The following is a 27,232-nucleotide window of genomic DNA, read 5'->3' on the forward strand; positions in this document are numbered from 1 at the left end:
AAAAGGGCTACAGGTCTGGCTTTGCTGAGCGCTCAGAAGGTCCCAGGGGAGTCATTTAATCCGAAAAACCACCCCATGCGGAGTGGGCGTGGGGGTCGCGTGCACTCCGTTTCACAGCCCAGGAACCCTGCACCTAAGTCACATGCTTAGCGTCCTGTCGGGGCACAGCTGGGTCTGTGGGCAGGCCTGTGGGCCCTCCAGCCCGGCCCCATCCGGGCCCGGCGCGCCCAGCTCGGTTCCTTTGCCTGTGCACCCTGGCAGGTGGCGTCAGGGGTGTGGGCCTGGCCGCAGCTCCCGGGTGCTGCCCTGGGGTCCTCAGGTCCCGGGGAGACAGCAGGTGCTCATGGGCCCCGGGCAAACTGCGACTGGGAAGCCTCGGGGCTATTCCTGTCTGGCTGCTCCGGGGTCCCCTCTAGGGCGGCCAGGGGCCCCTACCGGTCTGCACCCCGACCGCACTTCCTCCTGGAGTCCGCACGAGCCCCGTGCCCGCCTGGCCAGGCCAACCCCTGCCTTCCACGTACACGGGACAGACACTTGCCTGAGCAGAACACATACCACCCTGCGCATGCGCGTGCGGGTTGCGCAGGGGCCCCGTGTGCGGAGACAGAGGCCCCGAGAAAGGAGACAGACGGTATCTGATCCCCCTGCATTTCACGTGCGTGTTCCGTCCGCCACCCAGAGAAACGGGTAGTTGGGCAGGCGGGGGCTCTGCAACCCAGTGTCACTACTTCTCCTCCTGGGCCACCTTTTAGGTCTCCCCTCCGCACACACTGGCTCCGGCCTTTGTGTTTAGGCCCCAGCTTGAGGCTACCCAGGGCGGGAGCAGAGCCTGCCAGGTGCGCACCACCTGGGAGCCAGGCACCTCCCCCAACCCAGGCCCCTTGTGTCATCTGCCTGGAGCCCCCTGGTGGCGCTCCCCTCTCAGGGCAAGGCCTTTGCCCCACCACTCGTGCCGGGGCTCAGAACAAAAGCTCACCAGTGTCCAAGAGAGAGGGGCACTGGGACCTTCGCGGGCTCTCCACAGCCTGCTAGGAGGAGAGGGGCATCCATCCGGGCAGGATGGAGTTCAGCCTCCTGCCAGGGTACCCTTGGTTCCCCAGGGTGCAGAGAAAGGACATGGCTCCGGCAGGGAAACGAAGGGGAGGGAATAGCTTAAACCCTGGAGCTGGGAGTGGGGGGAAGGGAGGCCACAGCAGAAGTGGGGAGAACGAGGAGGTGAGAGGGGAGAGAAAGGGGGAGGGAAGAGTGGGAGAGGGAGACTTAGAGGGGGAGAGGGGAAGAGGGGGAGGGAGAGAGGGAGAGATGGAGAGAGGGAAGGAGGGGAAGGGAGAGAGGGGGAGGGGGAGGGATGAGGAAGTTGGGGGAAAGGGGAGGGAGAGGCTGTGGAGGTCAAGAAACAAAAGCAGAGGAAGGAGAGGGAAGGAGCAGTCCTATTTCCCAGGGCGCCAGCCCCCTGGGGAGGGCCCTAAGCCACACCCCTGAGGCCCAGCAGGAGGCCTTCCCCAGCCAGACAGGGACCCGTGCCCCCCACCCCCCCAGAGCGCTGTCCCTGCTGTCCCTTCACCTACTGGGTACTACAATGGTCCCTATAAACACGGACACTCTTGTCAAATGCATTAATGAGGGACTTGCTGTGTGACCCCCGACAAGTCACCTGACCGCACAGGGTTTCGGTTTCCTCATCTGTCAAAAGGGCACAAGTGGCTCGTTGGAACCTTGAGCATGGGTTAATCCTTGGCCTACCTGCCCGTCACCCAGCATCACCGCTGCATTTCTTCTCCCCACACTGCTCTGAAAGCACCTTTCCTGTCAGGGAGTCCCCTGCCCTGTGCACATTCCCCTCTGAGAGCAGGAGAGGGCTGGGGCACTTGGGGTGGCCAGTGTCCCCAAAACACAGACTGTGGGGCGGAGTTCGGGTGGAAGATGTGGGAGGCCTGGACTGGCTTGGGGCTGCTGGGATAGGAGCCTCTGAAGGAAGTGACCACCGGCTTATTCTCGGACTAAATTCTACCACCGGGACATTGTCTCAAAATCCAACTGCCGACCTAGGAATACCCTGGGCCTTCTGCCATCCCAGCCTTGGGATGTCCCCACGCGCCCACGATCAGTTCACTTTGATGACCGACCACCCGTGGAGGGTCTAGTAGGTGTCAGGACCTGTGCCCTGACCCGCGCTCCACAGAGCTCTGGGCTTCTGCTGGGAGGGCGAGTTTACCCCTGACCCCTTCATGTTGGCCTTGAATCACCAGGTGGCCCAGAGGCAAAGTCTCCAGTCCTGCCATGGAACCACTGACCCAGTTACAGCTACTGGGGACCCACAAGGTGCTGGGTACCAGTCTCGGTTGTAGGGATACTGTCGACAGCAAAATGAAGTTCCCGCCCGCGAGGAGCTGCCCTGGGCGGGCTCTCTGGGTTGGGGGGTGCAGCCCTGGGGGTGGGGCCCTGGGGAGACAGTTCGGGGGCCAGTAGAGAACAGAGGATGGTCTCACTCCCATCGGGCATTCCCACCCCATGGCATCCGGCTCCGGCTTCTCTTTCTGCCCCCGTCACCAGCTGTACTGCTGGGGCTCTATGTGCGTCTGGGCCCCTGGGTCCAGAGAGGCTGAGCCTGGCGTGTGCGCGGCAGGTGGCTTCTCCAGGGAGGGCGATCCCAGGTGTAAGCACTCATGGACTTCAACTTGTGGCAAAACCGCCCTCCATTTCCCCGGCCGTCTCCCTCACTGAAGACTTAAAGGTAAATCCGCTCACGTCCCCAGAAAGGAAGAGGAAGCAGAAGCCAGAGCTGGAGTCTTGTGCAAACCTCGGGGCTCCTTGCCACAGTCTCACTTCTGCCAGCCCCGGGCCTCACTGGACTCAGCAGCGTGAGGCCCGCAATGAGGGAGCAGACAGGGGGGTGGGGTGCGGCGGCCAAGGGGGAAGTGTGTGAGTCTCCCTTTGTCTCAGCTTCCCCTTTTCTCCGTGGACAGATTTGCTGAGCCCGCCTCCAGGAGTCAGAGTGGCTGGGCCACCAACACAGTGCCACCGGCCCACAAACCGCACGTACAGCGTGCCCGACCACTTCTTTTTACAGATGAGGAAAGGGAGGCCCAGGGAAGGGACTGGTCCAAGGTCACACAGTGAGAGGGCAAGGCAAAGACAGGTTGTGGCCCCAAGCCCACCCTCAGCCATGTGGCCTATAGGATAAAGTCCTCGTGCCTTAGCTGAGTGCTCGGTGCTGTTCCCAGCCAGGCTCTGCCTGACCCTCCACTAAATCTTCCCGTACCTTTGCAGTGTGCACAAACACCTCTTTCCTACCTCAGGGCTTTTGCACAGGCTGACCCCTCTGCCAGGCCTGCCCTTCCCCTGCACTGAGTGAAAACCCCCTCATCCTTTAAGGTTCATCGCAGGCACCGCCTCCGGGGAAGCATTCCTCAGCCTGTGGGGCAGGGCAAGGGCCTCTTCCACAGCCTGAGACCCTCAGGTTAATTTTACTGTACATTTGGCCAGGCCGCGGTGCCCCGCTGTTTGGTCAAACACCCGTCTAGATGTTGCAGGGAACTATCCTGTGGGTATGATCAACATCGTAAAACCAGTTTACTTTAAGCAAAGCAGACTGCCCTCCGTAATGGGGGCAGGTCTCATCCGGTCAGCTGAAGCCTTAGGAGAACATCGGAGGTTTCCCAGAGAAGAAGGAATTCTGCCTCAAGACGGAATCCTGGAAATCCTGCCCAAGTTTCCAGCTTGCCAGTCTGCCCTGCAGATTTCGGACTTGCCAGCCCCCACAATTGGGTGAGCCAATTCCTTAAAATAAATCCCTCTCTCTCTTTGTGTGTGTGTATATATATATATATATATATATATATATATATATATATATCCATCCTACTGGTTCTGTTTCTCTGGAAAAGTCTATACGATCACGCTGATTCATAACTGTATGTTTATGATCATCTCCCCTACCAGACATCCCACCCAGAGGACAGTGACGGTGGGGGAACACGGTGGGCCCAGTGGGGGAGAGTGCTGACAGAAAGACACTGGGGTAGGCAGGCCAGGAGGAAAGAGCCCACGGTCACTGAGGGCTCTGGAATGAACGAATGAAGGAATGAGTGGGACCTGGGTGAAATCCTTGCCAGAGTTCCACAGATGCTTTGCTCTTCTCTGCCTCTATACTTGCCTCAACCTCAGGACAATCCTGCCTCTTCCACAGGGGGGGCCTCCAGGCTGCACAGAGGAGGCCTTGCTCAGAGTCCCCAGGGGTTCAGGCCCAGGAGCTCTGAGTAATTCTTACCTGGGACACCCTCGCAGGCAGGACAGTTCCTCCTGCAGACCTGTGGCAGCAAGGCCTGGTCTGAAAGCCCTTCCCTGTTTGGCCTCCCAGGCCTGGGGGCACCCAGACGCACCCACCTTGGGAGCCACACCTCTGCTTTACAAGCTGAGGGCTGAGGAGGGCCTGGCTGCCCTAGAGTGGCCACTGTGTGAGGCCCCCTCCTCCAGGGAGGCCACAGCGATCCCTAAATTCAAGAAAACAAGGGATGGAGCCCCTGTGGCAAGAGGGACAACCTTGGGCCCACTGTATCTGTGTGACCTCTCTGCCTCAAACTCTCCCAAGGGCAAACATCCTGGTTTCACAGGGTCCAAAGGCATCGTTTGATTAAGAGTGCCGGTGCCCGGGCCTTGGGTATCTGGGAATGGGGCCCGGGGAGCTATTTTTTTTTTTAAGTTTGTTTGTTTGTTTATTTATTTATGTATTTATTATTGTTACATTTTTTTTTAGAGAGAGAGAGAGATACAGTGTGAGCTGGGGAGGGGTAGAGAGAGAGGGAGACACAGAATCTGAAACACACCCCAGCTTCCGAGCTGTCAGCACAGAGCCTGACGCGGGGCTCGAACCCACGAACCGCGAGATCGCGACCTGGGCCGAAGTTGGATGCTTAACCGACTGAGCCATCCAGGCGCCCCTATTTATTTATTTTTAATAATTGCTACATCCAACGTGGGGCTCGAACTCATGACCCAGAGATGTCACAGGCTCTTCTGACTGAGCCAGCCAGGCGCCCACCCTACCTTACTTATATGTAGAATTTAAGAAACACAACAAAGGGGGCAAAGGAGAAACAAAAAGAGAGAGAGACAGAAACCAAGAAACAGACTTCACGCTAGAGAACACACTGCGGGTCACCAGAGGGGAGGGGGATGGGAGGGATGGGGAAACAGGGGATGGGGACTAAGGAGGGCACTTGTGATGGGCGCGGGTGATGTATGGAGGTGTTGAATCACCGTATCGTGCACCTGAAACTAACGTGACACTGTATGTTAACTGTACTGGAATTAAAACAAACAGAGTACTCTACCTTCCTGAAGCTGTGACAAACCATCCCACGTGGGCTCCTTCCTCCCCCTCCCCTGTGGGCAGCTGCCTCACTCCCAGCCTGGGCCACCCCACACAGGCAGTTCACACAGGAGCTGGACCCACACTTTGGCCTGCTCCTCCCGTGCCCCAGATGGGCTTAGGCGAAACGGGTTCCTCTTCTGGAAACAGGGCTAGGCACCAAGCCTCACAGCCTCACCCACAGGAGCAGACGTACAAGGAACGCACGAAGACCTGCCATTAGATGGAGTCAGGCCAGGACACGAGGGGGCAGAGATCCTGAGCAAGACTGGGTACGGTGAGTGGGGGCTGGGGAGGAGAAGGAGGCTCCCCTCCAGAGGAGCGAGGCCCTGGTCAGAGATGGACTGAGGCACCTTCGGGAGGGCCCGGGGAGCCCTGGTCGCTGGATGGGGCCAGCCCCTGCTTCTAGCCTGGGGAATCCCTGCCGACAGTCAACCCCCTTTGTCCTGAGGGAAGGCAGGTGGGTCTCTGATCCTTATAGAAATGAGCCTAAATACTAACCGGGCATCCGATGCACAAATTATGGGGGCAAATGCCAGGCCGCCTGCAGAGCTGCCCACAGGACACAGGGAAGCTTCCCCTTGATGCCAGTATGGGAATGATATGGTGTCTTTGATCTGAAGTCACCAGGCCCCCAGAAGCCGTGGGCCTTGCGTCCTCCTGGCTGACACCCCACCGGCTCCCTGGCCAGATGCATCTGTTTCTTTACCACAAAGCAGGAAAGATGGGTTCTCCCACAGCAGAACAGTGGTTCTGCTGATGGCCCTTGGCCTCGGCCACTTGGGCTGTGTACCCTCCTCAATGCTGGCTTTGGAATCTTCATTGGCAAGGCTGGAAGGAACTTTGTGGACCCTCTTGTCCAATGCCAAAGTTTAGAGATGTGGGAACTGGGGCCCCAAGCCCCCACCCCACAATGGACCCTGATTCCTGACACGTTTCTGTCCCACCACATCAAATATGGTGGCCACTGGTGCTCAGGCTCCCCCGCCAGGGCGTCTGCCTTCCATTGTCTGGTGGCGGTGAGGGTGGGCACGGTGGGACTGGGCAGCAAGGGATTCCCACCATTCAACCAGCCTGCAGGAAGTGTCCTGAGCTCTCAAGAGTTTGGCCTCACAGCTGCCTCTTGACCTTCAACGCTAAAACAATCCTGGCTTCTCACCTTGCCGAGAACCCCAGGCATTTCCACTGCTCCCACAATCAAGAGCAAACACCTCACCCAAGGGCTTAGAAGAACTTGCATGATTGGTCTCTGCCCCTGTGGCAACTTTACAGCGAGTGGCAAGTCCCCTTACTTATCACCCTCCAGACACGCGGCCTTTTTTCCATCTTCTTTAACAGACTTGCCTGAACACGCCTTTTCGCATGCCGTTCCCGTGCCTGGAATGCTCTTCCCGATTTTTCACCTTTCAGCTCGCAGACCTTCCTCGGGAAGCCTTCCCTGACTCCCTCCGTGTCCCCAATCAGGTCTGCAGCCCCAACTTCTAAGAAGTTATATGTTGAATACTCTCCCTTTCTCTTCCTCGACCTTATTACAATTTTTAATGATATATTGATTTATACAGCTGTTGGCTTACTATCTGGAACTCCAGTTAGATGACAGACTACAAAGGTGGGGCAGGGAGCTTGTCTCTGTACCCCCCCCACCCCCCTCCCCGCTCTGCACTCCCATTATCTGCTGTATGTGTACATATAGAATAAAGGTTGTCCTTTTGAGAACACCCATATTCAAATGCAAAGAAAAATAGAGGTCCCTTGCTGAGCCCCAGGTGGAACCACCCTCCTCCCCTGAGCCTTGACTTCCTTCCTTGAGCTTCAGGACCACCGTCTGTTCCCAGGGGAAGGGACAGCTGGCCTCCTGTTTCCGGAAGACTCCATGTCTTTCCTCCGATCCCTGAAGCAAAAAGCACATGTTGCCCTCCAAACGGCTACACTACGCTGGACCCAAAGATCACCAGCTTCACGTAACAGGGGAAAACAAACAAACAAAGATAAGAATCACAGCTGAAGGAACGGGCATTTACTGGGCCTGAGCTTCGTCACATACAATTTCTAGGCTTCCGGGTGGCCCTCTGGGGTTGGGAGGACCGTTTCTGTTTTACAGTTGTGGAAACTGAGGCTTGGAGAGAGGCAGGCCCCCCCTGCAGGGTGGGTGCAGCCGACTCCAGCTGGGTCTCCCCAGGGCCCAGGCCAGCCCTGGGCAGGGATGAGCTTTCCCGGGGCATGTGTTTTTCCCCTGCCAGCCTCAGTTTCTCCTCCAGGGCCTAATTCAGCCCTGGGAGCCCCTCGTGGCTTTCCTTCCTCCTCACCAGGCCCCGCCCTCACTGAGACCTCAGCTTTCTCCATCCCGTCTTCCTCTCCCTCCATCCCTCCCCTCCTCCTGTTTCCGTGGCAACCTCATCCTCCGCTCTGCCACTTGGTCCCGCGCTCCCATTTCGTTCTTTCCTCTTTCATCTCTCCCCTGAGCGCGGGGTAAGGTCCAAATGCCCCCCTGTCCTTTGCCTCTGGTCTCTCACCCCCTTTCTGCCGTGTTTTTACCTCCTTCAATGTTCTCTTGTCATCTCAGGGCAACGTTTATTTACCTCTTGCTTAAGAAAAAGGAAAACAGAAAAAGGAAGGAAGAAAGGAGGGAAAAGAAACCCCGTTTCACCAGCAGCCCTGGCCTCTCCATTCAGTCCCAGCCACCGTTCTCTTTCTTAGGTAGCCCCCAGACGCAGACACAGATGCAGACACATGCTAGAATGGGCCCCCTGCCTGCCACCACGCAGGCTCCTTTCTGGCCTCACCCGTGGAAGGGAGGAGGCAAAGGCACAACTCAGGGGGGACAGCCGTGAGGGGCCCAGGTGAGGGCTCACTGGGGGCAGGCACTCCAGGGGGCTGGGGGAGACGCCAGAGGCCTCCCCCCCCCCCACCCCAGGATGAAGCAAGGGCAGGACCTAGAGTTCGGGATAAGCCAGGTCCAGAATCCCTCCTCAGTGCAGCCCAGGGACCACCCCACCCCTCTCGGCACACGGCAGGGGGGATGCCCAACATACCAGGCCCTCCCCCTCCAAACAGGATGCTGGATTCATTCATTTGTCAAGATTCACTCTTCACCATAATCTTAAATTGCCTCTGAGATAAGGAAGTGTCCACTCTTGTAACCAGGTCTGCCCAGGGAGATGGGCATTTTAATTTTCACTTTACAGATGGGCAAACCGACGCTCGGGAGGGCTGTTACTTGTCCAAATCACACAGCCAGTAAGAGGTAAAGGGGGGCTTTGAATGGATTATAATCATGTTTTCCCCCTTTTAACGTCCCTTCTTCCCATGTTCCCAGGAGGGGCAGGTCAGGCCGCCCCCTGGCCCAGCCCCCCTGACCTTCTTTCTACATTTCTGTGTTTAATCTGGAGTGATCAGAAATGACAGGAGAAACAAAGAGATTTACCACAGAAATTACAAGCAAGCCGATTATCACTGTGGCCCCAGCGTCTCAAAGCGACAGACAGAATAGAGGGGCTGGTGGAAAATGGTATTACTCCCCTGTGAGACAAGAGTCACATGGAGAAAAAGAGGTCCTGGGTCTTTGGGAGCCCCGCAGGCTTGTGAGCATCTATGGGAGCTGTGACCAGTTCCTGGACCAGGGCATTAGTCCTGGTATCGGTCCCCTAAGCCCTGGGACCAAGCTGTGGGAGCAGGTCCTGGTGGCGGCCTACCCTATCGGCTGCAGCTGGCAGGGCCTGGTCACAGAGGTGTCAATGACACAACTCAGCTTCTCCACCGAGGCTGGCTTAGCACCTCAAGAACCCCACGAGCAAGACCTAAGGAGGAAGACCTAGGAAGGGAAGGACAGGTTTCGGCTCTGCAGAGGACCAGAGGTGAGGAACCTGGCTCTCAGTCCGGCAGGTCTGGCTTGCACCCCTGTCTCTGCCACTTATGAGCTGCATGGCCTGGGGCAATTTCCTTGTGAGCTGGAGTAGGCGTATGGACAGGATCTACCTCGTACCAAGGTTCTTCCTTCAGGTCAGGCTTGTCCCGGATGAGATCATGTATCGAAAGCATGGAGTCCTGCTAACAGAACCCGCTTTACAGAGGAGGAAACCCGGGCACAGAGAAGTTGAGCCACCTGTGCAAAGTCCCCAGATACGCCCAAGAAAGCTGGACTTTGGGTTTCCGCTCTTGGGTCTCACTCAAATGCTCGTGCTTTTAAGGTCAAGGAGACCAGGGAGATAGAATTTGACAACACGGCTGGGGCACAGGAAGGACTCAGTTTCTAGGAGCTCTCATTCTTATTCTTTCTATCCCCATCCACTCTGTTGGGGCAGGCCAGTGCCGGGTGCTGGGGGGACCCAAAGACCCCCACTCTCAGGGACCTCCCGATTTGGTGAGAAAGACGAGACGAAGAACTACGAAACAGTAGAGCAAAGCAGCAGACAGGAAATAAGCAGTAATGTGCGGGGCACCACAAAAGGGACAGAGCTACTTTGCTTTTTTCTCCATTTCCACCTAAGGGGTCAGGAACATTTTTCCTTGTAAGCTGGCCCTTCAGAAGGCGGCCACAGACGCTCAGGGAGTGGACCACAGAGCCGGCCGCATCCCAACACGTTGGTTTGCGTGCGTGCCCATCCCCTCATCTGCGACAACCATCTCCCCGGGCTGTGGGCAGGTTTAACTGAGCCCACCAGCCCAGTGAGCTTGATCCCTGGTGCTCAGGACACAAAGGTCGGCGGTGGCAGGAGGAGGGCTGGGGAGGCTGAAATGCAGGAGAGCCGAAGAGGGCCCGGCCAGCTGGAGGCCCAGGATGGAGGAGGGGAGAAGAGCAGCGGGCAGAGAAGGTGCGGAAGGGCGAGGATGGGGGAGGAGCGGGGCCTGGGCCCAGAGCCCTCCTCTTCTTTCTCACAGCAACCCGTGTGAGTCGCCCCAGGGACTCCATCCCGGCAGAGCCCCTGGCACGCCTGCCTGCTGATGCCCATGCCGTAATCAACATTTATTTTGCAGTCACCCACACGCCCGACTCGAGAACAGATTTATGCCAGGAGAGGAGGGAAAAAAAAAAAAAATGCCTCTCTCATTCACGTAATGCCTCCCTGTATCTCCTGGGGGGAGGGACAGCTGGTGCAACACTTAGGCTGACAGTGTGCACGCAGACATCAGGCACACACGCCGTCCACACAGGCTGGGATCAGCGGCAAGCCGGAGCAACCTGCAACTCTGTTCTCTCCTTAGTCACCTTCACGCAGAGAGTTGGGGGACAGGACCCACGAGAGGAGTGGCAGCCCATGTGCATACTTGAGGACCCCGCGGACTGGCCCGGGCGGGGGGGAACACACGCACAGGGCGGGTGGAGGGAACCCACAGTGCAGCTGTGAGATAAGAAGTCAGGCGAGAGACTGGCAGGGAAGGCAGGTCGGGCATCCCAGCCGGGTGCTGCTGGGTCCGTACGGTACCGGGAGCTAACGGGGTGCGCCCCGGGGGGGCCTCATCTACGGGCTGGAGGAGAGGTGGGGGGGAGTCCTGGAGGACAGGGAGAGCCAGGAGAGGGGCCTGGTCCCCAGAGGGGGGCGGTTCCACAGACTCAGAGGAGGTGTCCCAAGCGGCCAGCACAGCCCAAGCGGGACCCGGGTTCCTCTTCAATCCAGATCTCTTCAGAGACCTCATCTGCGTAGGGGGGGGCCCCAGGTGCTGCAATTCAAACGCATGTGGGGCTGTGACCCAAGGGCCAGAGTGATTTTAGTGGAGGTGACAATTATAAAACGAGCAAATATCTGCCTTCCCCAGAGGTGCTTGTGGTCCAGGTTGAGGATGACCGCTGTCCCTGCTGTTGGGAGTCAGCCTACGGGGGCGGCAGTCAGCCTGGCCACCGCCTGCGTCATCTCTCAGAGCCTCAGTTTGCCCAACTGTAAAATGGGGATGCCAGCTGCCTGTTCCACAGAATGATGGAGAAGATTAAAAAAGAATTGAGTCGGGGCGCCTGGGCAGCTCAGTCGGTTGTGCATCCAACTTCGGCTCAGGTCACGATCTCACGGATCCTGAGTTCAAAGCCCGCTTCTGATCCTCTGTCCCCCTGTTCTCTCTGCCCCTCTCTGCTCACGTTCTCTCTCTCAAAAATGAACAAACATTAAATATATATATATATATAACTGAGTGAAAGTACCTGGCACACGGGGCTGGAATTTGGTAAATGGTGATTTCTTGGTTTCACCAATATATATGTACAAGATATGTACACACACAAGGTGAATCACCTAGGACCCTAGAATATTTGGCATATACTTATTACTACTAAAAATATGCTCTTACCACTCCCATGAATGAGCATGACCACTTGGAAAAAACAGCTGCGATTCTGAGGAAGAAAAAGTAGCCAAATCAGGTGCACAGGGAGAGAGGCTGGAAATGAACCCGACCTTATGGAAGATTCTAGCTTAGTTGTCCACAAAGGAGCCCCCGCTTGCTTGGGGTTGGACGTTCCCGACCCCATGCCTGTAGGGCCATGAGGGTCCCTCGGGGCCCAGGACGTAGCGTGGAGCCCTGGAGAGGCAAGAGTGTCTTTCCTGGCAGGATGTGGAAGCTGTCCTCATAGATGCCACACATCGTCTCTTCTGTGGAACCCATCAAGGAGGCTCAAAAAAGGCCAAATTCCCGAGGCACTAGGGTGGCTCAGTCAGTTAAGTGACCGACTCTTGATTTTGGCTCAGGTCATGATCTCAAGGTTCGTGGGTTCGAGCCCCACATCGGGCTCTGCTGGCAGCAAGGAGCCGACCTGGGATTCTCTCTCCCTCTCTCTCTCTCTGAAAATAAATTAATAAACTTTAAAAAAAGACCAAATTCTGAAACAAATCACAAAACTCCACTCTCCTCACAAGTGTAGCCTGCTTCTGGGGCCCCCGGGCACCTTCTCAGTCTCTAACAGCTGGGATGACCCACCGTCCACAAACACAGCCCCGGGGGGGGGGTCACAAGGGGAAGGGAGAATTCGAGAATGAGATCCCCTGTGCTTCGCCCGATTCCCTGAAACGAAAATGCCCGAGAAGTTTCTCGTGTGAGAACCACACAAACTCACACGTGCACAGGCCAGGGGGCAAGGGTCACCCTGCTCCCCATGCTGCAACAAGGCCTGGCTGGGCAGTGTCCCAGCTCAGAGCAAGTGCTGCCTCCGGGAGGCCTGGCGCAGTCCCTCCCCCAAACGCCCCCAGATCTGGGCGCCAAGCACATGATGGAACACAAGCTCGTCGGGGACTCAGGCCGGGGAGTGAACTCGCCCGCTCACGCAGGCACAGCCCTCTGCAGTTTACAAAGCCCTCCCAGGCACAATGCCATTGGATCCTCCCTGCTGGGTGCCGATCTGGCTGGCATCTGTATGGGCATCTCCTCCACTGGACAGATGGGGGATGACGACCCTGATGTTAGCAGACCGGCTGGTGGGTGTCGGTGCCCGCCGGGGCCAACTCTACGCGCATTACCTAAGTCAGTACTGACCACTGTCTGTGTGCACCATCACCCCCACTCTACAGATAAGGAAACTGAGGCACGGAAAGATTAAGAACATCTTTAGAGCAGTGCTCCCCGTGACTGCCTCCATATTGATGCCTGCAGGAAGCATTTAGAAGTTTTACAGCAACTTGAAGTTGCCAGGATGGGGCGCCTGAATGGCTCAGTCGGTTAAGCGTCTGACTTTGGCTCAGGTCATGATCTCACGGTTCATGGGTTCAAGCCCCACCTCGGGCTCTGTGCTGACAGCTCAGAGCCTGGAGCCTGCTTCGGATTCTGCGTCTCCCTCTCTCTCTCTGCCCCTCCCCCGCTCGCACTCTGTCTCTGTCTCTCGAAAATAAATAAACGCTTAAAGAAAAAAAAAAAAAGGAAAGAAATTGCTAGGACATCCAGGCAGGGTTGAAAAGGTGTCGGTCTGTGAGGATTACAAATACTAGGAGTTTTAAAAGTAGAAGCAGTCACGTAGAGCCCAGACTGGTTTCCGAAGGCCTGAGTTCAGTCTGGCCTCTGCTCCTTCCCAGAGGTGTGATTATTCCTTTTCTCTCTCTTTTTAAAAGTTTTCAATGTTTATTTGTGAGAGAGACAGAATGTGAATGGGGGAGGGGCAGAGAGACAGAATATGGGTGGGGGAGGGGCAGAGAGAGAGAGAGAGAGAGAGAGAGAGAGAGAGAGAGAATCTGAAGCAGGCTCCAGGCTCTGAGCTGTCAGCACAGGGCCCGGCGTGGGGCTTGAACTCACGAACTGTGAGATCATGACCTGAGCCCAAGTCAGAGGCTTAACCGACTGGGCCACCCAGGTGCCCCATATTCTGATTCTCTTTACTAAACTGGGGTGGTTCTGACAGCACCTGCTTACAAGTTAACAAATTCAAGGTGCTCACAGAAGAACCTGCCACGCCTATTTGCTACTATAATTAGCACCTGGCAACCTGCTGGGGGCCATACTGTTGGTCACTGGAGGTGCTGTGGTCCTTGATGTAGCTCTTGACCATCAGCTCCTCTGCTGTCCTGGTAGCTGGGGGCCCATGAAACATGCCTGCCTCCGAAAGCCTTTCCCCAGAGGCAGACCCTCACCCCTGCCCCCTGCCCCCCACCCCCAGGATCTGCTCCCCTTTCATCTCTAGGCCAGGGTGGCTGTGGGGGCCTTAATAGGGTGTGAGATGTTCTTGCCCAAACCGGAAATACCTGACGGGCAGCCAGCACCCCTAACTCCTGCAACCTCCAGGTTTGCCAGCAGGTGTCTTGAGAAGCAGGTGGGGTCAGGGAGAGCAGTGGTGGTGGCCTCCCCGCCTGGCCCCAGTCTCACATGTCTCTCTGCAGCGGGGACAGCACCTGCCCCCCAGGCATCTCCGTCCTTCCCCGGAGTACAAATCCCAAACTTTCCCAGATAACCACATTCCTTGCTACCTTTCTCCGTCGTCCCCCAGCCCCACGGGGAGGACACAGCCCGTGCTCCAGGCACGTTTCCTGAATAAACCACCCTCCAAGGGGTTCGGGTGGACCTCCCCGAGCCCCTCCCTCCACCTGGACCCCGGCCGCTCCTGCTTACGCCACCCTCCCCGTCCGCTGCTGACTTGTCCCCTCTACCTTGCTCCACAGATGTGGCTGGAACCCTGTCTCCATCTTCCTTGGGAAGGAGACCACCCCCTTCCCTCAATACCCTGTGCCCTCAGCGGGTAGGGGACGGGGTCCCGCTGGGAATGCAACTTTCCGTTCTACACAGCCCTCGGCTGTGTGCTGTGCGGTAACCATTAAAACATCTGCTGAGGACAAATTCAGTTCACACTTCAACAAACATTTATGCGGCATCGTCTGTGGGCCAGCTGTGCGGGGCGCGGCAGAGGACACACACAGAGCTCGCCCTTGGGAGTCACCCCCTCGCCCAGGCCTCCACTTTGGCCTCTCGGCTATGCCAGCACCCTTGCTCTGCATCGTCCAGGCCACCCACACCCCAGGGCCCCTTCCCAGAGACGCCCGTGTCCCCCGGGCTGTCCTAGCCGGCTGCAGCCCCTGGCGGTGCCCAACTTCTTGCCTTCTCTCTACCCCCCAAACAGGGGGTCAGGTCCTCTACCCCCTCTTGGACCCCTGCTCTCTGTTTCCCCCACTGGACGCCATAGGTGACCACTTCCAAACACAGAGGATCCGGGGCTCTTCCCTGACCAGGCAGCAGCCCTGCATCTTCCCTGGGCTCCAGGCCGCTCACGGCTTCCCTCTACCTCTGTTCCCTCAGCTCAGTGGCGTCCGCTTTCCCATCTTTCCAGGGCTTCCTCCGACTCTCCCCTCCGTGCTGACATCACTCAGCCTACACCTCTCCTCCCTGTCCCCCCCCCCCCCCCCCACGCTTCCTGGGTGTCGAACCTTCTGTCAACCATCCCTCTAAACTCCAAGGATCCTCCTCTCCAGTTCCGGTTTCCCAGTCTCCTCTCCAGGACTCCAGGTCCAGCCGAAGCAGGGTCCCCCGCCTCTGGGGGCCGAGGCCACACCGGACAACCGTGGCTCCGTGTGGAACCCGGCCCTTTTTCCGACGCTCAGCCTACGCACCGCGTTCCCACGGCCTCCACCGGGCCCTCCCTTGCAGGAGAGCGAGGCTCCCACAGAGCAGGGTGGTTTGGTGGGGAGGGGGGTCCGCATCCACCTCGGACCTTGACCCTCACGTCAAGGCCGCCCCTAGGGCCAGGCAGAGAGGGAGCAGGTCCCCAGGGTTATGTCTGAATCCTGCACAAGGCAGGACCAGGCCAGCCCCTGGTGACAGACTCTCAGGACTTCCCAGTGAGAACCATCTGCCCGTGAGTGGCTCCCTCTGGTCTGGCGGAGCCTCTTTTCCAAACACCCTTCCCTCTCGGAGTGGGAGCCTGGAGGAAACCATGTCCCGCACGGGGATCTTTTTTTTTTTTTTTTTTTTTAACACATTTGGAGCCACGGAGGAAAATGAACACATTCACATTCTCTCTGCTCAAATAAACCGACTTCTCTGCTCGTTCTCTCCCTTGAAAACAGAAGCACTATTCAAAAAGAGAAAGAAAAAAGAAGAAAGAAAGAGGCAACAAGAAAAGAAGTGAATAGAAGAGGAAGAAGGGGAAGGAGGGCGGGAGGAGAGCGTCCCCGAGGGAGCCGGCAGGGCTCAGAATGAAAGGCAGAGCGTGAAGGGAAGGAGAGCGCACAGACAAAGCAGGAGAGAAAGACAGGAGCTTTGAAAGGAAGAGTGTTCCTCGTGAATACGGCGTGCAGGGGAGAGGGAGCACTTGAAAAGGAGCAGCCGAGGCAGTGACCCCTCATTCACACTCGGTGCCAATCACGGCGACAATGCAGACCCTTTCTTCTTTTCTCCTTCTCTCCTTTCTGGGGAGAAAGGGAGGGAGGGAGAGGCTGAGAACTGCAAGTTAATTCCTAAAAATACAAAAAATAAATTCAGTTCCACTGGAGAAGCATCAAAGAGTGGCTTGAAAGGCTTTCCCCGAAACTCACTACACCCGCGAGGGAAGTGCTCCCTCTCGGGGAGCGGGGGCACAGGCCGGTGGCCATCGGCTTTATTCCGGGGTCGGCCTCCTCCCATTGGGTCCTGGGTGAGCCAAGGTGGAGAGGGGCCCCGGGCTGTGACACTGTCGGGGAGGCCCGGTCTCCGCGGGCGGCTTGGCCCTCGTGGTGGAGAGCTGGCTGAGAGCTGAGGGCCCAGGCCCAGGGCGACAGAGGAGGGTCTGCGCCGGGCAGCTGTTCTGGCTGGATGCCGGCCTGGGCTGCACAGCCGTGCAGGAGGCACATGCTACTTGTGGAATGAATGACACTGGCGGCTCGGGCATGGGGCACCCTCTCCAGTGACGGCGCCAAGGAAGCACTGCTCAGGCCTGCTCGGGTCAGGCCTCGTTCTGGGAGAGTGAGAGGCGGGTGAGTCGTTTTCATTAGCCGCCGGCGGTGGGATCACTGTATTTACAAGGGAGGGGCCTCCGTGGACACATCACAGATCAGCACTTTCCTGAGTTAGCCAAGACCCAAACACTGCAAGGTATACGGGTGCCCCAAGAAGCCCAGGTCCTGGGGCGCCTGGGTGGCCTAGTCCGTTAAGCGTCCGACTCTAGGTTTCGGCTCACGGTTGGTGAGATAGAGCCCCACGTCGGGCTCTGTGCTGACAGCCTGGAACCCGCTTGGGATTCTCTGTCTCCCTCTCTCTCCTCCCCTCTCCTGCTCGCACACACGCTCTTTCTCTCTCTCAAAATAAAGATCAATTAAAAAAAAAGAAAAAAAGAACTCCGGGTCCCTCTTTCGGAACAGTCTGAGATCTGGGCTTCTGTCCTTCCCTCCTCCCTGCGGTCAGACATCAGTAACGACTCGCACCTACTGTGTGCTCAGCTCCAGGTAACCCAGCGCACAGGACTGTCCCTACTTGCACAGTCCTCAGTCTAGTGACCAAATGGCTCCCAAGATGTCCCTCTGAGATCACAGGTGAAGGCCCCTGGTCCCCCTGTCTTTGTCTTTCCTCGTCTCGCTCTCTTCCTGTCTTTCAATACTCATGGAGTCATGACGAAACCCAAAATGGGGTCACCTTTACGCAGAGGTTCCTTTTTCCCTTCTGATCATCCAGACGCTGGATAATGAGAAATGCCTGGGAACAGAGAGGCTGGGCGCGGGAAGACTGATTGGTTTATTGACTGATTGATTGAGCGAGCCTCCATCTCACTTCTCCACTGAGCCATCAGTCTGTGCCGAGCTCAGTGGCGTGGGCTGGGATTAGAGAGTGACAAGGACCAATCAGAGGCCCTGAGATGCTTGAGGCCAATCTAGTAGGGGGTGGGGGTGGGGTGCACCGCAGAGCTGGGAAAGGAAACCCTGCCTTTGCTAGCTTCATCTGGGAAGGGCTGTTCAGTTGGAACGGGCCCAGAAAGGCCTCCAAACCCAACAAGGAAGCCGAGAGAACAGGCACCGGGAAAATGCAAAGGAGCGCAGGGTCGGAAATTTCACTGAACCGCCAGGAGCATATAATTACTCTTGCATTTCAATCCAACAGATGCAAATTCCAACAAATATTTATTGAGCGCCTGCTATGTGCCAGCCAGCTCTTGTGCATTTCTAGGGAGGAGGCAGTGAACCCGACCAAGGCTTGCCCTGGAGAACTCACGCTCATGGTATATAGGGGGCGCGTCAGGCAATGAAACAGGTGATTACAATTTAGGGTGAGGGGGCTGTGGGCGCCCTGAGGAGGGGCAGCCTCGGGGAGCTGGGGGTTCAGAGAAGCCTTTTCAGAGGAGGGGGCATCGGGTTATTGTAATACGTTCACATGAACTAGATTTTCAGTTGTCTTGAGAAAGCTTTAAAGAATTTCACCGGCGAGATACCCCAGTGCCTAGGAAAAAACCAGAATTGATCAATGAGCTACAGATAAAAACACCTGATAGATGTTTTCTCAATCCTTTGGTGTACTGGGAAGAATGAGTAATAGACCCAGAAAACCAAGCTGCCGAGAACAATAATTAACTTTTTTTAAAGAAGAAATAGAGCTCAGCGCTCGGCTTAGCCGTGAACAGTATGAACATTGTGAGTTTAACCCCAAATCGTGATAGAACGATATTGGCAGGAAAGGCAAGAACATGGAAGCAACAGATAATGTCCCAAATTGCTAAATGGAGAAGTGGTAGGATAAACACAGTCTTTCAAAATATGGAGGTGAACAACAGGAGAAATATGAAAGAGCTGAGAGACTGTTTATGGGTCTGGAGGGCTGGGGTGGGCGAGGAGGTGGGTGGGGCCCGTGGCTGTACCCTTACCAGACCTCCAGTATTGTTTGACTTTAAAAAAGATGCATATGCATTCGTTTGAGAAAAAACAAAACCAAAAGCAAGCAAACAAGCAAAAAAGGCTTGGCAGAGGACTCGCTGTTAAGTCAAATTGGGATCTTTCTGGAGGACTCAGCCAAGAGAGACCCAGAAAGGGCACCATGCGTATACATTTATGAGAACAGAAATTTCTCCGAGAAAGAACAGAATTCAGCGGGCTCCTGCCCAAGGTAACATAATTAGACAGAACAGAATGGAGGGAAACTGCCTTGGGAGAAAAATCTGCAGAATATTGGCATGTGGTTTTAAAAACAAGATCCAAAGCACCAGGGATCCTTTCCTGGGGGGGTGGCGAGGAGATCCAGAGACCCAGACATGGCTCTCCTGCAGGGGCCTAGATCCTCGGGAAAACTGGGGTCCGTGTTAATACAGCCCACTGGGGCAAGGGCAGCATGATCTATGCGCAGGGAGGGAGGCGGTCGGGACACACTGGCCTGAGCCCTGGGACGCCCTCACCACGCCCCCACCCCTCAGCATCGAGGCCACCGTGCCCAAAGTGCCCTCCTGTTCTGGCCCTCACACGTGCATGCTGTTCCCACCAGCCACTATGCTGTGCCTTACGGTCTTTGGTAGGCCTTTTAAACTCGAAACACATAACAGCAAAACCCCACTTGTCCAGAGGTCCCTTCTCCGGCAATCCCACCTGTCCCCCAAAACAGAGAACAGCTGAGCAGACCAGACAGCTCAGAACTATAGGAAAAAACCAGAATTGATCAATGAGCTATAGATAAAGCTCATTGATAAAGCTCATAAAGCGCAGAAGTTGATCGGACGAGCGTGCCTCCGAGAAGAGTCTGTGCTCTTCCCTCCTGGACCACGCCCCTCGCTTGCAGCCTCTGGACCCAGTTCTAACAAGCTTGTGTATCTGGCTTCCCAGGCCGGCAGATGCGAGCTGCAAATGAGAAAGAGGAGCGGGGAGGTGGATGGGGTACCACTGCTGGAGGCTGTGACGGCGAGGGTGCAGGACGAAAACTACCAGCAGGCAGTGTGGGGCCAGCCAGGGTGGGACAGGCAAGTTCGGCGTCTCTGCACCCACATCACTCACTAAGCTGAGTGATGAGTCAAGACAGGGTAGATCTGGGGCACCTGGCTGGCTCAGTCGGTCAAACGCCCGACTCTCGATTTCGGCTCAGGTCGTGATCTCAACGGTTCGTGAGTTCGAGCCCCGAGTTGGGCTCTGCGCTGACAGCGAGGAGCCTGCTTGGGATTCTCTCTCTCTCTCTCTCTCTCTCTCTCTCTCTCTCTCTCTCTCCCTCCCTCTCAAAATAAATGAATAAACTTAAAAAACAAAACAAAAGACAGGTTAGATCCTATTAGAGTATATCCAACATTCTGTCTGGCACTCAGGGATGCACGTGTTGGGTCCAGGGCTGAGGTTTGGGGATGCCACCTTGTCACTTAGCCAGTCTGGAGCAAGCAAAGCACTGCCTCTGCCCAGTCTCCCAGCTGCCACCTCTGTGCAGAGGCACAGGAAGCCCCAAGGCGGGTCACGAGGGCTGGGTTCTGGCCCAGGTCTGCTTACCGCGTGGACCTGTGCACAAGCTCAGTCTCTCAGAATCCCATCCACCAACTGTGGATAGAGAACGCCTGCCCGCTCCGGGCAGGCTTGGCGGGGATCAACTGAAATAATCTTTACAGCCAGCGGAAACATTTTATAAATATAATGTAACATTGCTAAAGCCACCTCTTTTACTGGTGGCTGGACGGGGCATCCCATGACTCACACAAGGTTAGGGGACAAAGGAGATACCCTCGACCGTACCCTCTGCCTTAGAACTTTCTTAGACACAATGAAGCAATGATCAGGCCAGTTTCAAAACCATGCAAACTGAACTTGTGCACGCTCACTCGAAGACAAAGCCGGAATCTGTTCTACAAGACGGCTGGCCTGCCTGGACGCTTCAAAGCCACTGGCCCACGCAAGGCACAGGGGGACTGTTCGAGATTGAAAGAAGTTTAAAGAAAAATAACCACCGAACATGATGCGCGAGCCTTTTGGGATCAGGAAAAGAACCTAAAAGACGTTTTTGGAGGTCAACGGGGGAATATTATATTATGATATATGTCACACTATATTATTGATTAATGGTAATTTTTGAGGCATGATAATGGCATTGCGGCTATACAGGGGAAAGTCCTTGCTCCTAAAAGCCACCTGCCGAGGTACTGAGGGGTGAAGTGTCGGGCTGCCTGTACCTCACTTTCAAATGACTCAGCAAAACCATCTCAAAGAGAGCGAGATAAAGCAAACGTAGCAAAACGTTAACAACTGGTGAACCTAGATGAAGGTTCTTAGCTTTTCTGTGAGGCTCGACATTTTCAAAATAAAAAGTTATGAGGAAACAGAACTTCGCCCCGCAGGCGGAGTGTGACTTTTTCTTTGCAGGCGCTGGGCCAATCTTTGGTTTGTTACCCAATCTGCCCGATGCAGAAAGTGAGGTGCTCGTGGCGAGGACGGGGCCATGCCTTGCTCCCCGATCCGCACGCACACGCAGAAGACACACGGACTGTGCACTGAAGTCCGCAGGCAAGCCGGCTCACAACCCGCCTTGGCCCCAGCTACCCCGGCCCTGCCCAGCCCCGCTGCTTGAGGGCTGAAGGAAATTCAGTGCCTGGGCACAGCTTCCTCTCGGGTCCGTCCCCAAGGAGCTCATCTCGTCTCCCTCAGGCCCATCTCCTGTGTGTCCAGATTTCAATATTTTATGCCCGGGCCCATCGCCCCCCTGGATCCTGAGTTCTTACAAATTCTTTCAGGCCCAGATCCTGCTGCTGAAGATGCTCTAACAGTCAGAACCACAAAGTACTTGCCGGAGATCATTTCGACTGTGACTTACTAGCTCAGCCCTCACTGCACCGTAGCCAGGCCGTGGCGAAGGCCGGAAGCCCCAGGCTCTGCTACCCAGGGGTGATGCTCACAGGTGATGGGGCCTCCGTTTCCCTTTCTGAACATGGGTCCTTCCAGCTGACTCTCTAGGGACCCCAGCTCTGCTTAGCGCTCTCTTAGTTCATTCCGGCCGGAGGTTCGGGGCTGGTTGGGCAAGGCAGCCTTCCCATCGCCGGAGAAAGGTCCTAGTGCATTCTTGCTGCGGCCAGCACTGGCAGCTGGCTCCTGCCACCTTCCTAAAGCGCTCTCAGGGGGTTCCCGGACTCACCGCCCCAGGGGAGTAAATGAAAACACCCAGGACGAGCCCATCCCCAGAGGCTCTGGTGATTTTCGAAAGCCCTTGGGCGATTCGAATGTGCACGAGGGTGGAGTACAGACCCCCAAGGAAGCCGATCAGAGCGAAGACAGACCTTCTCCCAGTCCTGCTGCCCTCCTCCCCAGCCATCCTAGGATTCCACCTTCCGCCTGTCCTCTACAGGAGCCGTCCCTTCCTTGTAATGTCCCCTCCCACCCCCCCCTCCCCAAACCTCTAGCATCCTTCAAGGTGGGGCTCCAGTCTCACTTCAGCAACTCCGGGCTGCCTGCTTCTTCAGGAGGACAGGGCCCTGAAGGCAGCACAAGGGTCTGGACGCCATTCTCAGGCATCAGGAAGCCAGAGGAGGGTTTCGGGCAAGGAAGGATTGTGATCCAATGGCTGTGTGCAAAGTCCTTCTGGTTACAGTGTCCCCGCTGGGCTTATCTGTTTAGATCTTTCACAGTCCCCACCCCTACGGCTCTCGACTCTCTCTCGGCCCCCCTGGAGGAAGCCTGGAAGCCTCCAACTTTTGGAGCCGTGGCCAGATTTGTCACCAGGGCTCATGGGGTGTCACAGGGAAGAATGGAGCAGGCTTTCTCGCCACCATGGCCAGTAGGGCTGACAGCTGAATGTGGGGAGGCCGTGGTGAGTGACAAATGCTAACAATGAGAACTCATTCCAGGCTCCCAATGGGCAGAGACCATCTGGACAGAGCCAGAGGCCACCGAAGGGACATCCCTCAGTGGGGGAAGGTGGTTGCTTGAGCCACTTCGGGGAGGGGCTTTGGAAATCCAAGGAGCATTCGTGCTCATTCAAAGGGAGGTGAAAATCAAACAGCACCTAAGGGATGGTTGGGAGATGCTACACAGCAAACACGGGAAGGGTTTTGCCCCAGACGAAAGCAATGGGGAGAGGACGAGGGCAACAGAGGCGGAGGGAGGGTGAGAAGGAAAGGAGGAGGAATGGGAGGGAGGGTCCAACATTTCTGAGTTTACCAAGAGAGGGGGAAACGGGGCAGAGAAGAAAAAGAGAAGTGGAAGTCTCTCCAACCCTTGAGAAAAGCTGGCCTGCCCGTGGGACGGGGTGGGGAGAGCGTGTCTCAGAGCTCACAGCTGCTGTGGCAGTAAAGTCCCTCTTCTTCCAAAGAGAAGCCCAGTTTGGTCACCCCAGAAGCATCAGAACTCCATGAGGCTGGGAAATGCTGACCTCAGGGTGTGGTCCCCCCGGGGGCACCAGGCTCCTGGGAGGGCCGGTGCTGGGTCCACTGAGCTCTGCTGTAGCCATCTTGAGACTCTTACTAATTTTCACACACGGGGCCCTCGTTTTCATTTTGGAACAGCAAATTATGTGGCCGGTCCTGGCTGACCTTTCCAGAGGACATTTTTGCTGGAAAGGCAGGGAGCAGGAAGGCAGTGGGCCGGCTCCGGCTGCGACTCCCTGTTTGCTAACCAAATACACAACCTGGCCTTGTTGACTCAGCCAGCAGGTATCAAGTACAGGGCTTCCCATCCCCGGCCTGACTCCTAGGGAGCGTGAGAGGCTGGGGGCGCTCAGGGTCCGCCACACCCTGGGCACAATACGGTCCTGACCCCATCCCTCGGTGTAAGAGGCGCGGGTGGCACTCAGGCGCAAAAGCCAGGCTGAACGCCCGCCCGGTCCTGGAGAACTGCCGTCCGCAGTCGGCCAGCGGCCGAGGGTCCACATCCGGGAACAGCTGGGCTCCTCTGCGCACAGTGGAGACGCCACGTCTGTGGTTGCTGAGGGCTCCATGCAGGGAGCCGGAGAGCTGCGGTGTTTGGGGGCAAAGCCACAGCTTCACGCGTGTGGCCCCCACACCATTCAGGGGACCACTGTGTGGTCACGGAGTCTCTAAGTGAAGTGGCAAGGGGGCGCCTGGGTGGTTCAGTTGGTTAACCGACCGACTTCGGCTCAGGTCACCATCTCGCGGTTCAGGAGTTCGAGCCCTGCATCGGGCTCCTCACTGACAGTACAGAGCCTGCTTGGAATTCTCTCTCTCTCTCTCTCTCTCTCTGCCTCTCTCCTGCTTGTGCTCTCTCTCTCTCTCAAAATAAACAAACTTTACAAAAATAAAATAAAATAAATGAAGCAGAAAAGCAGATCCAGCCCAACATGGTGACCGTGGGCCTGACCCGCGCCCAGCCCGCATCCAAGCTCCCCTTTTCTGCTAGTCCTTCACTCAAGGGCCAAGGTGCAGACCAGGGACCCCAAATCCTAACACACTGGCCTCTCCCTGCTGCCAGAACTTTCCTTCTGAAGACCAAAGGCATACACTCCAAACTCCCCTTCTACCAGGAGGGAAATCCTAGGGTCTCACCGCTCCCACTTTGGTGCTCTTCTGGAGCCCTGGCCATCAGCCTCCTGCTCCCAAAGGGCAGAGGACCCCGACAGCATCATTTCCAAGGGCTTGCAGTTCAGATGATCAAAACCTCTCGGGCCCAACCTGGGGGTGACATGGAAGCAGCCTATGTCCCCACAGGTGACAGGTGTGCAAAGGAAACACACCCTGGGACAGAACTCCAGGCAGCTGGGACCTGGGAGCCCCACCCATGGCCAGGACAAAGCCAGGCTCCAAAGACCTGCAAAGGTTGTCCTGGGCCCCAGGGTGGCAGGAGGGCAGGTGGGCCTCTTAAAAGGGGCCAGGAGAGTGGAGGCAGGAGGCCGGGGCCCCTTCACTCCTAGGGAGGGCCCTCCAGGAACTGAATTAATCAGCAGGAAACTGATGACTGTTTCCCCGGAGCAAGGGCACAACACACACACACACACACACACACACAGGAATTCAGAAACAGGGAGGGCAGCTGGCAACTTCCTGGAGACCCACAATGCAATCTACTTTTTCAAATAACACAGACAAAACAACACAAAGAACCCATCCCCCGTTCTCAAGCGCGGAGTCCCTTGTATTATCTCATTTTTATCTCGCACGAAAGCCCTTCCAGGAGGGACCGCCACTCCCCATTTTCTGAACCCCTGAGACACGGAGAGAGAAAGCCAGTGGGGCCAGAGTCCCAGCCGCCAGTGTCTATTTGCAAAGCCAGGCCTGCAGGGACTCCCAGGGCCATCTCTGAAACCACCCCGCTCTACCCCTGGACAACACCTCTCTCCCGCAGGCTCCCCGACCAGGCTGTACACAAGTCCTCTGGGACAAGTAGAAGGGCTCACAATGGAGCGGACAGCTGGTGTGGCAGCCAATCGCCTTCTGCATGAACTGGCTTGCTGAGATCCCTGGAAGAACTAAAGCTAGGGGCGCCCGGGGGGGGCTCGGCCGGTTAAGCGTCCGACTTTGGCTCAGGTCACGATCTCATCGTTTGTGGGTGCAAGCCCCGCGCTGGGCTCTGTGCTGACAGCTCAGAGCTTGGAGCCTGCTTCGGGTTCTGTGCCTCCCTCTCTCTGTTCCCACCCCTCCCTGTTCTGTCTCTCTCTCAAAAAAAAAAAAAAAATAATAATGATAAAACATTAAAATAAATAAATAAAGCTACCAGGCGGCCTCCTCCCTGCCGCAGGAGGTCAACGACGCCCACAGTGGTTCAAGATACAGCTGTAGGCCACCCCCCGGGATGTCGTCCAGGTAGCATCACACAGGACAAGTTGCTAAACCCCATTCTCAATTCCTCTCGGCCAGGTGACACCCTACAGAACAGCACACCCTCAGCCCATGGCCCGTCCTTCTGTGTGGCACCGGCCTGAGAATGTGTGACCGTGCTCCTACACTTGAGAGATTAAAGGTAGATGTGTATCCAAAGATACACACGTCCAAAGATACACACGTTCTCATGCGAACGGTGCTAGGTGAGAGAGCCTCCAATCTGCCTTCTCGAAGGTCGTCTTGGCGGCCCCTCCTGTCTCTTCAAAACAGAAAAATAACAAACGTTTAAGTTTCTTAAGTGTTCTCGGAATTTACATTCAACTGCACATGGCCTGCTGAGCTCCACGGAGCCGAGGTTTGAAGAGAATGTTCTGTCAATGGGAAATCCACAAGCGTTCAGTCCGAGTATGAAATTCGCAATCCTTAGCCGCATTCATCGCTCCGCTGGGTTCCTCCAGAAGGAAATGGGCTTCGGTGTGGACTAGCCCAAGCATTCGCAGGTTTACTCACAGAAGGAAAAGGCCACTGAACAGTTCAAGGTTGGCCCACGTTGGCCATAACAAGACTGGCAGGTAGGAACCACCTGACGTTATTTCAAGATGTGGTCTCTTGGGGGGGCTGCCTGGGCTCGGTCAGTTGAGCGTCCAACTTCGGCTCAGGTCATGATCTCATGGTGCGTGGGTTCGAGCCCCATGTCGGGCTCTGTGCTGAGAGCTCGGAGCCTGGAACCTGCTTCAGATTCTATGTCTCCCTCTCTCTCTGCCCCTCCCCCACTCGCACTCCGTGTGTGTGTGTGTGTGTGTGTGTGTGTGTGTGAAAAATAGATACGTCAAAAAATTTTTTTTTAATTAAACACAGAAGAAAAGATGCGGCCTCTTGGGCCCTGCCGGGATCCGGTGGATTGGGGGCTGGATGCAGGGAACTGTAACGTAACAAGTTCCCGAGCAGTGTATACCAAATGGTGTGGCCACTGAACACGCCCCTGTTGTGTAAGACCCGGGGGTGACAGGGTGTCACCAGGGGCTAAAAAGTTCTGGCCTTGTGAACGTAAGACAAGCTTAAACGAACAGGACCAACTGGGTTGACTGCACGGGGGCAGCGTCCGTCCCTGGCATTGAGAGACCAGTGGAATAAATCCGGTTTGTTGGTTGAAGGTGGCCTCACAATCTCGGCTCAATGGGCCTGGAACGGAGTAAATGCTCAACTAATGTCAGCTGGTGCTGTTCATAAACAAGGGACCTGAGGCCCAGAAGGCTTGTGATTTGCTGACAGTTCAGTTCCTGGCAAAACCAACACTCGTCCCGGAACTCATGCCACGTTCCCCTGTGCCTCAGTTTCTTCATCCATAGAATGGACGTAATAGAGTTCATAATCCTTACATGGCTATCACTCAATAAACAATAACTGCCCATATAATCCTTACTATCCATGTTGCAAGTCTGAGAAGGACATAAAATCTGTTTCTGTCTGACTGGAGTTTGTTTACTCTGCATGGATATTAGCACTAAATGCCATGGTGATGCTGAACGGCCCAAATGGCCCCTATACCTTGACGGGGGCCCTTTCTGGTGGCGCCGGGAGATCTCCCCCCGCTGCAAATACACCACCCCGTGACACATGCCTGGTCTGTGGCTGCTCTTGGGGAGGCCAGCTGGCGGAAATTGCAAACGCGTTCCGGGCCCTGAGAGGTTTCCCAGTGGGCACTCTTCCTGCACACTTATTATGCCCGTAATATGCCAGGTGTGGGCCTGGGCACTGGGAAATAAAAGAACAGCAATACACAG

General features: G+C 56.2%; 1 protein-coding gene across 5 annotated transcripts in view; it reads right to left on the reverse strand.

The window, feature by feature from the left end:
- ZNF710 (zinc finger protein 710) overlaps positions 1–27,232 on the reverse strand; it is a 70,089-nt gene that overhangs the window by 15,797 nt on the left and 27,060 nt on the right. Inside the window, exon 1 of one of the 5 annotated variants that reach the window (XM_078449017.2) lies at positions 22,109–23,888. The exons of 3 other annotated variants lie outside the window; for them this stretch is intronic. In XM_078449017.2, coding sequence (XP_078305143.1) covers positions 22,109–22,191 — 83 coding nt within the window. In that variant the 5' untranslated portion in view covers positions 22,192–23,888. Of the gene's footprint in view, positions 1–976; positions 1,532–22,108; positions 23,889–27,232 lie in introns of those variants that run through there. One more of the 5 variants, XM_078449018.2, reaches the window with a different exon arrangement.

This window comes from Panthera onca, chromosome B3 (assembly GCF_046562875.1).
Source record: "Panthera onca isolate mPanOnc1 chromosome B3, mPanOnc1 haplotype 2, whole genome shotgun sequence".
NCBI lineage: Eukaryota > Metazoa > Chordata > Mammalia > Carnivora > Felidae > Panthera > Panthera onca.